This window comes from Conger conger, chromosome 4, assembly GCF_963514075.1.
Source record: "Conger conger chromosome 4, fConCon1.1, whole genome shotgun sequence".
NCBI classification, from domain to species: Eukaryota; Metazoa; Chordata; class Actinopteri; order Anguilliformes; family Congridae; genus Conger; species Conger conger.
The window spans coordinates 56,780,723-56,794,648 of NC_083763.1; the positions used below are offsets into that span (position 1 = coordinate 56,780,723).

General features: G+C 37.3%; 1 protein-coding gene across 3 annotated transcripts in view; it reads left to right on the plus strand.

Annotated features, from left to right (window-relative positions):
- The window catches only part of negr1 (neuronal growth regulator 1), a 228,015-nt gene that overhangs the window by 172,996 nt on the left and 41,093 nt on the right, over positions 1–13,926 (plus strand). The window contains exons 6-8 of one of the 3 annotated variants that reach the window (XM_061239972.1): positions 1,886–2,034; positions 8,957–8,998; positions 9,489–10,287. In XM_061239972.1, coding sequence (XP_061095956.1) covers positions 1,886–2,034; positions 8,957–8,998; positions 9,489–9,523 — 226 coding nt within the window. In that variant the 3' untranslated portion in view covers positions 9,524–10,287. Of the gene's footprint in view, positions 1–1,885; positions 2,035–8,956; positions 8,999–9,488; positions 10,288–13,926 lie in introns of those variants that run through there. The other 2 variants (XM_061239970.1, XM_061239971.1) reach the window with 2 other exon arrangements.

The following is a 13,926-nucleotide window of genomic DNA, read 5'->3' on the forward strand; positions in this document are numbered from 1 at the left end:
AAAAACACAAAAACATGCGGTCCTCTGAGAGCACCCCCAGGTACTGCGTATTAGAAGTAAATACGCTTCAAAAGAAAAATTAGCACACAGCCAAGCTGTTGAAATAATCCCAAGTGAGTGGAAAAATATGAAAAAATGTAAAAAAAATATACGAATAAATGAATACATTTTCATCATGATGGTCTTCTGGTGATAGTTTGCTTGACCTATAACACGGGTTTGTTGTGCTTTTGTCTTAATATATGTACATATAGATTGTGTTGGGCCACCACATCTAGGCAGTGCCACCTGTACACTGTGTACATGTAAACAGTCTGCCAACATTTAGAATTCTGCAGGAAGGGTAAAGCATATGACACCACTGGAACTGCTAGCTGTGAGTGGAAAATGATGTATCAGATGTCGTTCCAGAATATTCCGTGAATGCATAGTTGGGTTCAGATATGAGAAGGTACTATACTGAGAAGGCCATGCATGCCATATGGATAATAAAAACGGATACTGTGGGCTGGTTTGACTGGGGCATTGTGATCTTAAAAAGCATCTTGGTCTGCATGAATGGCCCGAGATTCTACTGTATACAGAAATACAGAAAAAGAAATAACATTCAGAAAAAAGCATTCACATGGAAATACCTCCAACCACTGGGGTTATCCTTTTTCTTTCTTATCCAGCCACCCTACAAATGTATCACTGAAGGGAGTCACTGTCTTTCAATTTGCTGTAAGTTACTGTGTGTGGCGAATCACTGATACCAAGATACTGACAGAGAATGCTTCACTTAGCCACCTGGAGGGAGAACACAGAAAACAGCTGTGGCTGCTGACTTATTGTTTTAGTGGGAAAAGGCAAATGTATGTTTAATGGTGGTAGGGCGCACCGTGACTCCAAACTGAAGCGAGCCTCTGATATCTCACTAGGTTCACATTTCTGCATCACAGCATACTGTAAATCACTTCAGGAAACTTTATTGGAAAGGTATGTGGTTTCATATTGTCTGAATTTTCTCAATATATGTGTATTTTAGTATACTGGATTACACTCCAACTTGCAACTCCATGGACCGGGGCAGATGTAGACTGTTGTTTAGACTCATATGAATCTACTAGCATAAATTTGGAGGCACATTTTATGGGGTGAGAGTAGGCACTCATGGTTTTATAACTCAATGTAAAAATTGTTTACTCTGCTAATTGTTAGTGGTGTGCTGGAGACCAATGTGAGGCCATTATCAGTGGACTGCTGATAGAGGGTTGTGGAGAGCCATGATAAAGGTGGAGAAATGTGATGGATGTTCTTTCATAATTATGTCAGAATTATGTTTGAATAAATATTTTTTAATGTGAAAGCAGCATACAATTTACATCATATGCTTAAACTTCATATAAAAGATTATTGAATCCTGCCATGCAGCTTGTGGAGTTATCTTCACCTTTGTCTTCATTTGACTTGTATATGTGGGATATGTATTTGTTATATTCTTTGTTTGAATGGGGTTTTCCCATGCTGCATCCATTCTTTAAATGTGAGGTCGCCTGAATTAATTATTTAAATTGGTGTATAATGTTTGCTGTATCCATCCATTAAATGAGAGATATTACAGGTACTATCCACTATTTAAATGGAAGGTCTGCTGGATCATTTTAAAATAGAGGTGTGCTCACACATCATGTATCCCTTGTGCACCTGTGCGCATACATTGTACACATGCCCAAACACACTGACATGCATGCATGCACAGACACACATACACATACACACCCCTGTACATGCTCTGCTCTCACATACAGTGGACAACTGACCAAATTATTTCATTACATACACAAAAACCAAACGGCTGACCAAAATTGTACAATGAACATGCTTTATTTTTGTTCCATCTCAGGCTTACGAAGGGTCAAGGAATCGATATCAAGAACCTGAGTTCCAGATCAGTCCTCTCCATGACCAACATGACAGAGGACGGTTATGGTAACTACACGTGCGTGGCGGCCAACGAGTTAGGAAAGGCCAACGCTAGCCTGCCACTGATCCGTAAGTAACAAGGAAATTACTTTAATGCTGATTCGCTTCCATGGTGATAGTGTGTTTCTTTTTAAGCAATGTATTTTTTTATGGAATAGCATCAGTCACATGTATCAGATATTCATCACCAAAATTTTGAGCATGTATTGTCACCCTAGTTGTATTTTCTCGTCATTTATATTAGTATACACTGTGTGCAGGTTATTTTGATGGATTGATGGTCCTCTGGAATCTTGAAAGGCATATATAAACTTTGGAGCAGGATACTGCAGTGATTATCCACAAGCGTCTGCTCTTCATCATTGACTGAGATGAACAGGTGAAACAATTAGTATTATGTGGATCTCCTGGGGGCAAGGCCAAACACTAGTGCTACTGTAGCTGCATTTAAGGCTGAAAGAACTACATTGTGCATTGTGTGTGCCCTCCCGTTTGAGTGTTTACTTTTGTGCCCTGTTCCAGCATAAAACATACATACTGTGTTTTGACACATTCATGAGATGAATTTAAGAACTTGATTATAGAGAATTGTGTGGTAATTATGTATTTACTGTGTTAATAAATAAATAACATAACATAACATAGCATAACATGCAGAGAGGTGGGCTCTCCTGCTTTTAGATGCACAAACAGCAACATCATGGAATGAATTCTGTGATTTTAAAAACCAGGGTCTTAGTGCACTTATAATCCTGTGCAGCGGAGAATAGCCCCAATTCCATTCAATACCTCTCACAAGATGCTCTCTCTGTTCCTGTAGAGATACAGCATCTCACTTCATGATGAACGCTAATGAAAAAGAAACTTTTTTTTTTCCGGTGTCCTTTAATCACAAAGGGCAAGCCATTTCTGCAGAACAGACACTTGAGCATTCGCACAGAAAACAGCAATCATTGTGGATGAGTACAGTGTATGTATATATGCTATATATACGCTATCAACTATGTGAAACTGGATTTACTGAGACATGAATTTGTTGTATTTGTTATATTTGTCAAATGTATTAATTACAACTCCGTATAAGGGATTTTATATACTAATGTTGTGGAGTGTGCATTATTTACTTTGCTTCTCCTCTAGCAACTGATAAAATACTGCATAATATTACTAAGATATTGGTATGTTTGTGTTAGAGTTTATAATAATTGGTTCTAGGATGGAAAGTAAGTCTGTGTTTATCATCTCTTGAAGTGAAAAGCCTTCTTGTTTTTCCAAGGGCTGCGTTTTATTTAAATTTGTCTTGTGAGGATTAGCTGCATTTCAGCTCTATTCTGTGAAATACTATGGAAATAATTTGTTTGTGTGTCTGTGTGTGCATGTGTGTATTTTCCAATGGTTCTTCTCAGTTGAAATTCATTAATGTCTGTGCAATTGTAAACGCTGAGTCATTGTAGGACATGACTAGTTGATAAATTATTTGTTGTTGCAGAAGAAGCTCTGCAGCATCATTAATTAAATTTAACTGAACCTCTTCACTTTTCTCTCAGGCAATATAGAATATAGACATGACAAGCACCTTGTCGTTGTATCTCTTTCTGAGATACTCCGTGTACAATGACTATTTTAGGATGTCTCGCATATTGTGGTCCTTTCTGTGTGTGTCCGATGGCTTGCTTGAACATTTTAAGTGAAGTCAGCGCTCAAAAACGTAGCTTAACTTTGAACTAACTGTATGACAAATCCTGTTTCATCTCAACACTTTCACTGACTTTCCCTTGGCAACCAAAGCTGCAGCCAGATTAAACACTTTCCTGTCTCATAGCTGTGTGACCTTACCTCAGTGCACATCTTTGCACTACAGTGAAATGAAATGAGAAGAGACATGTTGACAGCAGAGAGTAGCCATTTCAGAACTTCCTCAACAGCTAAGGCTCCACTGGTCGATGGCTAATGAGTGACTTGTTCGTTTGTCATGCTTATCAAACAGCTGTGTTGTACATGTCATCTCCTCACGTCTCCCCATCTGACACTGTCTCGGCTGCCTCACTGTGACCACCCCTGTGTCTTGGTGCATAGATCTAAAAACAGCTTAAGATGTACAAGATACAAGACAGTATTCTCATGACATTTGATGGCTAACAGTATATATTCCTGAATGTAAAAATCGGGTTGTTGCATTGTTCTTACCATGCAGGAAATGCTACCACTGATACTGTCTCCAATGATTATCATGTTAATCTGTTACTGAAAAAACCAAGGGGCAGTTTTCAAAAGGCATTTGCCCAGGCTCAGAATATATCATTGTTTCATATAGTAAAAACAACCTCCGACAATTTAACATTGCGATAACATGACACACTTTGTAGTTTGACCAGGCATGCAGTAAACAAACTGAGGACTCTGTTTCATTTTATTTTTGCATCCTTTGAATTTGTGATGAGAAAAAATTAGAATGACTGCTGCATCACCCTGCTTCTGACCACAATACATTTTTAAACTAATCTTTTATATCACCAATTTGTCCACAAGTGGATGAATGTGTGCTATTTATACAGTAGCTGTCTATAAGGACAGTGTTGGATATGTATTTTTTTATGTCCTTTGGATTTTTGATGGTGAGAGCTGTGAAGCTATCTGTTGACAACATGCTCCCTGTGGAGCTACATTTGTCGTAGGAAGTGTTGCTGAAATGCAAATGAAGGCGTTTAGGTGAATCAGCTTTATAGAAGCCTAGGGGATAATGGGAAAGAAAACCAGGCAATGCAACAGAGGAAAATAACAAATTATGTCAAGCACATGTACACACATGCACACACACACACACACACACACATACGTACGCACACATGTGCACAGTACTAAGATAATATTTGTATAGCAGCATAATATTGCATTACTAGTGAAGTTAATTAAACCCAATTGTGTTCTGACAAACAACATTAACTCATTTTGACATCCATTCAGTGAAAGACATTCTATATTCAATATACACTCCCAGAAAAAAAGGCTTATTTGGCTTGTCTCCATAGAGGAACCGTTTTCAGTTCTTTATAGATGTGAAGTGTGAAAGCGCCCATAAAAATAATTTTGCCTGACAAAGAACCCTGGAACTAGACAGTGTTCTTCTATTAAATTAAAGGGTTCCTTTTGGAACCATTCTTTTTCTGTGAGTGTAGTGCAAATTAACATTTGCATTCCAGTATTTATGTATAACAATATTCATCTAGCATTGTCACTCATGCTTCGTAATAAACCTCATGTTCAAGTACAGTAGCTTTTTAACTACATATGCATTGCTTATTTTTAACAGAAGCACATTAACCAAGTTGAATCAATGCAATCATACATGTTGAAGTTGCTCAATTTGTGTGTGGTTTTCTCTATATGAAGATAAATTAGAGGTTATTATGATACATAATGAAATTCCTGGCTACATATTGCATTTTGTCTCCCCAAGTGGGGGCAGAGGACAATTATAAAATCCAGTGCAATATGATAGAATGCACTGCACAATCTGCTCAAAATGCATTGACTCAAATGTTACTGTATGCCCTAAACCAAACGAGGGAAGGTATATGTGCATGGCATGTGAGATCCGAAGTCAGTTACAAATATAACATTACTCCTAGTGGCGTATTAAGCAGGTAGTACCAATTCCCAGGATAACCCCAGGCTGTCTTTTTCAGTAAGAAAACTGAAGGACCATTAGCTGTAATAGGGTTATTCATGGACCCATTAATATTCAGCATGCTTATAATTTAAAAGGTGGTTAATGACATTAATTTCTACAAATAATTGCATTTCTCGCAGTTGGCGGTCCATCCACATGACTTGCAACTTTTTCTCTGGCTTGAGTGCATATGTTTGGAAAATATCTGGCAAATCTCATATAAAATGTATTATCTATGGAGTAGACAAAGCTTGTGGCATTTTAAAAATAAACAGTCGGGGATTTTTACTATGTTTAATTAGATATTCCATATTCATAATTTTGTTTATTTTCTTTTATGAACGACTAAGTCAATGAAATGTGTTTGATTTTTGGCTCTTATGATATTAATAGCATGCTGTTGGTGAGAAGTATATACAGTATCTGGCATGTGGTCTTCAACTCAATATTTTAAAATATTGAATATTTTCAAGTCAATATTTTAAGTTTACTTCGTAGAAACTTAAAAAAGAGAAATGTGGTCAAAATTTAGAATTTGTATGGTTTGTGAACTTTATAAAATATATTTGTACATTTTGTAGTCGATAAGAGAATGTTGTTGAAGAATTTAAGGCCATGAGTCATATGTTTTGGCCATCTACAAAAACATCACAATTACAAAATAACACATACTGTATCTACCTCTTTTGAGCTATGTTTATCCCTTTGAAAAACTGTTAACAAGCTTCCAAACATAATTAGCAGGTTTGTTACATAAAATGCTTCAGAACTGGTCTCTCAGTCATGCATGAGATTGTACTATAGCTTATTGTACAAAACATGTAATTGTACCAAACTATATAGTTGTAAATAGTTTATATATATATTCATGTTTCGGAATGCATTTTGCTCTTGTTCATTACTCGATGGAAGCTTCAATTGCAATGTTGAGGGTGCTGGAATTTTCCATTTCAACATACCTCCGTATGCTTAGTTTAGTATGAAATTCATTCATAAGTTAAAGTACTGAGACAGAGACTTCTCCGTCACAAGGATAAAACTCTTCTAGACCTATGATTTTGATTTCTTAAAACATTTCCCTTTGTAGCCCTGACCATAAAAAGGCATGCGGAAATGAAAAATGTCATGATATCTACACTGAAAATGTAATTATTTGAATGTGATTAAAGGGCCCTGGGGGTGGAAATGTAGCCACGTGTGCTAATTGAGGAGAGCTTTATTCCTCACCATTGAACTGAGAGAATGCTGGTCATCACTAATCTTGAGTATTGAAAACCTGTAATTTGCATGCCTTGGAAATTGACCCGCGTGAAAACCAGAAGATAACAAGGTAAAAGCCATTAAGCTGTGTCTTAAGTCAGGTCATTAACATGTTGAAGTCAGGTGATTATTAGGGCATATCAATATATAAGTAACTTGCCTGCTGTACTATACATTGTCACATAAACTGGCTGGTACAAAAAACAAAATGGTTTAGATCCTTACACAGTCAAATGAGAGTGAAGCTGTGGACACTGATGAATGGAGAAGCACCTCATGATTAATCATTGTGCACTGTGGCCCACTGTCAATACATAATGAATTGCGATTCGGTATCTTAAAAACAAACACTGGACTAACAGCAAAAATCAGGCCCTGCCGAGACTGATCAGCACCTATAATGATGTGTGCACACTGAATGGGATAGTCTGAAGTAAATAGCAATAGTTCACAAATGCAACAACTAATCAATTTAGTAATACAAAATAGCTAATAAATAAATGTATAAATAATTCACAATGCCAAATGAAGCACGAAAACCAACCATAATTACTGAAATGAAATTTTAAATAATGAACTGATGAAGGAGCCTTCATTGTATGCTACTAAAATATACACAAAGCAGCATGCTTTTAAATGTATAATTTATTTTTTATTTTTACATGAAGCCTTACGTCAAGGGTTCTCAAACTCAGTCCTGGAGACCCACTGTGTATGCTGCTTTTTGTTCCAATCATAATTGCAACCCCTAATTTGTACCAAGCTGTTAATTGTTCTTAAGTAGACACTTATAGCTACAGGATTTCCCCTCTAAAGGCCACATTATGGCAGAAATGGCTATGGATACCATGAAGTATAAACTGTAAGATCAACTAATACATTTCATTTTAATAATGTATGACATGGAAACTTATTCCTTCAGAAAAATGTTGACTGACTGAATAGATATTATATTTCTCTAGAAGTACCGATATGAATGATTGAAGTCTGACAAAGGACAGAACTGTCCAAAATGTAAGTCATTTGAATCAATAAAGTTGCAAACAAAGCAAGAGACACAGTGGCTGCATCTGAAATGTCAAAAATGCTTTATTCTTCGGCAGTATTTTAAGGCAGGAAGGCATGGAGTGCCATACCCTTTGAAAGTTTGCAAAAAATGATGGTGCCTAAGGTGCCTTCTTTTGGACGATTTTGAAGGCAGCATACATGTATCCTTAGGCAAGTAGGATATCCCATGAGTCTTTGCAATTAACCTCAGGCTTCTTACTTCGATTTAAATAATGGTGGCTGTAAACAGCAGTGGAGTTCACACAGAACTGTAAAAGTGCTTGTTCACAAGTGCAATTATACATTGAGCTCGATATTTTGTTTATTTATTTACAAGTACAAGTTAATTGCTTAACACACTAAATAGCTTACTTAATGTTTTTAAGCCTCCGTGAGCTTTTCATGAACTAGGCAGCTAAGTTGCTTGTAATCATGCATCACGTAGTCATGTGTGACGTCTTCCTGCTTTCAAAGTCCGTCTCATTATGTGCTGCCTAAGCACTCCGAAGACGCCTTTGAAGGACAGTGTCTAATCGAGCCGCGAGGCAACGAGGCATCAAGGCATCAAGACAAATTACTTTGGGTTTCAAATGCAGCCTTTTCTTTTTTTTTGGCTCCTGTGCATCTCCAGCCACAGGTGTGCAAACAATCATTCCTAATGAGTCAAACCTGCAGTACATTAAAACATATTTTCCATTGTCTTAATTTAATGAGAGATTGACTGTCAAAAAATAGCTTAACCATTAGGTCCTCGGAATCAAGTTTGAGAGCCCCTGACCTTAGTGTCCTAGAAAGTATTTTTAGAGTCGCAACACAAAACAATAAAAAACATTTTTATTCCAAATAGAGCATAACTTGCAAGATATGACAGGATAGCCACCAGACACAATATTGTATTTATGTTCTCATTCCCCGTCTTCTGTCTTTGCATGTTAAATTTTCTTTTGCGTCTCCATTATGTTAATAATACATGAATGTCCTCTTCTTTTTCCTTCTCCCCCTTTTTCCCTGTAGCAATTATTGAACCTACCACAACTAGTCCTGTTTCAAGCCCAGGTCAGTATATGGTATTGTGCTGTACGCAAACCAGCATCTTGGGGGTCCTCTGTACACTAACCTGACAATCTTCCATTCCAATTCTTTCCTCTTGACTGGCTGGGGATGCCTGCTGGTGTACAGCTTTCTGTGTCTTTTTGGTTTCTTTACTTCTTCTTTTTGAGTTTTATTCAATGTGGGCAGCCGTTTCATCGCACACATCACCACCAGCACCCTCCCACAGAGCAGTGTTATGTCATTGGCGTGACTGTCATTTGTGGCTCCGAGACCAGTGCTTTCTAAACGCTGACAGCTTCTCTCTGCCTCTGTCATTCCTTCTATGCTAAGTGCAATCTGCATGAAGGGCAGAATATTGATACGCGGCTATTGTAATTCTGTTTGCTCTGTTCAGTGGCTCTCCTTGCAATTTTATATTCTCAGGGAAGCGGCCTTTGCTGCCGATAAATACTTTTGCTTTTTTTTTTTCTTCCACTGTTATGCTGCATTTCAGCTGTACTGTACAGATCTACAAATCAGGAAATGTAACTGCCGGCCCGGTTACATTCTTCTGCTTAAGCACTCGCACACAGGCGAACATGGACACTGAGACTGAGTGAAAAACCTCCATCCCGCTTCATAGGATCGCCGATCTCTCCGGTCTTCCATTACATCAATACATGGCTCTGTGTGAGCATGTCCTCTGCTGCATCCCTTACCTATCTATCTCAAATGAATATAATTAGCAGTGGGGGTTCCATCAAAGTGCAAGCAAAAATCAGCTCCCTGACAGTGTGCAACCCTTTATTTTATTCGCTGAAATGCTTGCAGAACAAATGACAATTTCACGGTCCAAGGCGATGGTGCAATATCAATCAATAAGATACACTAAGTCGACTTCCCACTGTTCTTGTTTTGTTGTGTTCAGAATTGTCTTTATGGTTAATTTTGCAATGCTTTAGTTCAGTTCCTTGCTATGGGATTTGTAATGCGTACTGACAGCTGGAATTCCCAGCATATCCTATACTGTGTTCTTAAACAGATAATGTGTTGTAAAGATAATGGTAAATACCCAGCATGTTAATTCTTTCTTTTTTGTGTATTTAATTATTTATTTTGCACCAGTGTGATTAATTGATCATTCCTGACTGACCATGATATGCTTGAGCAACTTGCACTGTGGTATGAGTGCTGCACAACCTAATTAATCAGAGAACAGATTAGGTTGGTGAGATGATTTCATCTGTTGAATATTAAGCTTTGGGGAAATATTTAAAGAAAGGGACCAAAGAACTGATTACTAAGAAAGTATAATCTGCAGTGTTATTTGTAAGGACAAACTGTCTGTGGTCATTGGTACTATTTCCGTGGAAAACCATTGAAAGCGCCTGTTTTCATCATGCATTGTATGGGGTATGATCTGCAAATACTTTACCTTAAATCTGAAATAAAGTCTCCTAATCCATTCATTGTCATAGATGGAATCCATCATCTTCAATAATTCCAGCATTTTATTTCTTTATTTATGTATTCATTCATCAGAACCAGGATGCTGGCCTTATAGGCTTTATACTGTCCGATAGTTGTGTTCTTTTGTCCATTTGAACCTTTTCTTCTCGTTTGCCAGTTTCAGAAGTGGCTTTTTCTTTGAAACTCTGCCTTTAAGGCCAGCATCTTCACTGTTGGAGATGAAACTGATGTTTGGCGGGTACTGTTTCAGGAAGCTGCCAGCAGAGGACTTGTGAAGCATCCGTTTCTCAAACTAGAGACTCTGATGTACCTGTCCTCTTGCGCAGTTGTGTATCTGGGCCTTCCGCCTCCTTTTCTATCCTGGTTAGATCCAGTTTCTTCCCTTCTTTAAAGACAGTAGAACACACCTACGTTGGTATGAAATCCTGGCAATCTCTCTGGTAAAAAAAAATCTTTGCCTCTCAAAATATCAATTGACTGATGAGTTTCTCTCGAAAGCAGTTTATTTTTAGCCATTTTTAAACCAAAGAGAATTTTAGGGTACTAGATGGTTTTGCAACTAAAATAAATATATTTTTAGCTGCATTCAACAACACAATTGTTTTTAACTGTGCTTAATGAAATGGGAGTGGTTTCCCCCAAATTTGCTCATTAGCATGATTAATTAAGGATGAGGTATCTTTAGGAGTTCACAAACCACTTTTTCTTCTAATATACTCAGTGCCCCTCCTCATACAGGTGTTGTGTCTGTGAATGTACTCATTAAAAGCGCCATTTTACATCTGGGTACATGCATTGACTTCCAGAATTTCAAATAAAAAGAACCCAAAAAGTTCATGATCATTCTATAGCACTTTCAAAATAAATGAAGCGCTGTAACTGATCTATGAGCTAAACAGGTTGTAGGCCAATAATTACAAAGCCAACATTAACCAAAAAAAATCTAGGTATATTAAATTGATTTGGAACAGTTTAGTATGGTCAGTGGTATTTCTGAAATATTATTTCAGTGGGTTTTTGAACTCTGAATTAATAAAACTGCAGCAATACCATGTTCTTTGACCAGACTGAGCAAAATATGAGTCTTTTGTGCTTTAAAATTCACACTACCTACTTGAAATAGTCACAAGTGTATCGCTACACATATTGACTGTAATGTGCTACAGAGCAAGTGTGCCCTTTAGAAAGTGGCTATTTTTTTAATTGACCATGACTAGCTGAGCTTCCAGTAATTTATTCAAGATCCTTTTGCTTGCAGTAGGAAGCTATGTGTCAATGTATTTTGGTTTTGTGCATGAATTATAGAATGTGGAAAATTATAGAACTTATTTTTATCATACTATGGTTACTAATTAAGTAATGCAGTCCCACCCCAAAGATATGAAATACATGAAGGGAGATATCATGTTGTCATGCAATGCCAGGAGAGTTAACATGGGCCAGGATGAACTGTTCCTGAGCCCTAATCAAACATAAGGCACTTTTCAGTTATGGTCAAGCAAAAGTTGTTTCAAACATTTACAAGTCCAATGTTCCAACGCTGCTTTAGCAGAGTCTGAGTATAGCTCTTACACCAACTGCCTAACAAGAAAAACAATACAACCAGAACAGTACAGACTGATACTGTGTCCAACTGTGTAGGTCCTCAGGTATGACATGTAGTTTATACCTGATTGAATTGGTAGTTTAAGGCATGAGACTGCATCACACTCACATATTCCCAACACCAGCCTTTTATTATTAAGAAATGTCTTTATAAGTAGTTTGTTCATATTTTGGAATATCCACATTACTGTGAGAACCTCATTGCCCATTCGGGAGAGTGTAGACTATCAGCTGATTCTTTACATTACAGTAAAGCTAGCGTAGAGTGGAGTCAGAGGAAGACCTTTGATATGCAGCTTTGACAAACAGTCCATGGCTGCTTGATCAACCAGTGGGGGTCATGTATAAGCAGTGAAATGCAAATCCCTAACCGAGTGATCAGTCAGTTCCCTGGATGATGCAATCACAATCTGCCACAGTCAGCACTGGCATGGTCTGGATTTGAGCCATGGATCTGAGACCATGGGGCCCATCCTTCCACCACAGCATGGTACCTTATCCGAATGAGCCACCTAGCAGCCCCTATATTGAATATTCTCTCCTCAGTAAATTGATATTCACATTTAAGATCTGATTTAAGATGAAACTGTTCTGTAATTGTCCCATGTCTTGTTCTGTAATTGTCCCATGTCTCCTGTCCCCTGTTTTCTTTCATTAAACGAAACCAAATTTACCATTATCCAAACCTCGATACATATTACCATATGTCATATTACAACAGTGTTACCAATTTCAGAGTTAGAGACGGTCAACAGGACAAGCACGAAACCAGACATAGCATAGCAATGTGGCTTGAAAGTGAAATGATTGTTCACCAAATCTTGTTCAAAAACACATTATTGTGTGAATGAGTCAGATCTGAATGCATAACAGTGAACGTAAATTTGTTTTCACATTTTACATTTCCACTCGAAAATACAATTAGTCATGGGCCTGTTTTGTTTGTGTGCGTGCATGCATGTGTGTGTGCATGTGTGTGTGTGTGCGTGTGTGTGTGCACGCAGGCTGCATGAACTAGAAACCCTTCTGAAAAATAGCTAATAGTCTACATGTTCCATGAACGATCAATACACATTCTTTTGGTAATTAGAATGGAGCACTCAAGTGAAATATGCTTTACAAAACCATTACTTTGGTGTGGTCATTATGCTGTGGCAGCCATGGCAACTTGACTCAAAGATCAGAAATGTTAATGCAATGACAGTGAGTCTCAGCCAACCACTTTACCTACTGGCTTAATTCATGGATGAAATTAAAATAATTACTGCTTTAGGTGAGGATGTTGGTGGTAATGGAGTTCACTTAGTCATAAAAAAAAAAAAACAATAAGAAAAAACAGTAAATTCAAAATATGGCACCATAGTGGTTTATACGGTAGTTGCCAATCTATTTGAAAAATAGGCATTTTAGCCAAATATCATCTTTTAGATATGTAATATTTCATTGGAAATATTTTCTTCCTTTCTTTGTTAGTGATAGCATATTCAGTCAGAACGCTTTATGCAATTTTATGCCAGTTTTATTCCAAGAGCACTTAATGCTATTTCTTTTATGATTTAATCTATCTTGAATGACTAGAAAGCTTCTAATGGATTCCCTTTCAACATAATAATCTTATATCTTAAACCGTAAAGTTTTATTTGTTTTCTGCATTCATTATGTTTTAAGCAGAATTTCATTTCCCCCTGTGGTTAAATCCAATAGTGGGATCACAACAAAACAACATGCTTGGTATGGGTTTGAAACAATAATAATATGAGGATAACTTTTTTCATTGTTTTATAGACATTTTTGCTCAATTTCAGAAGCACCATAACAGTTTGAATATCAAGGCAAATTGGACCTTGCTTTCAAAAAGCAATTCAAATGGCCCTCTA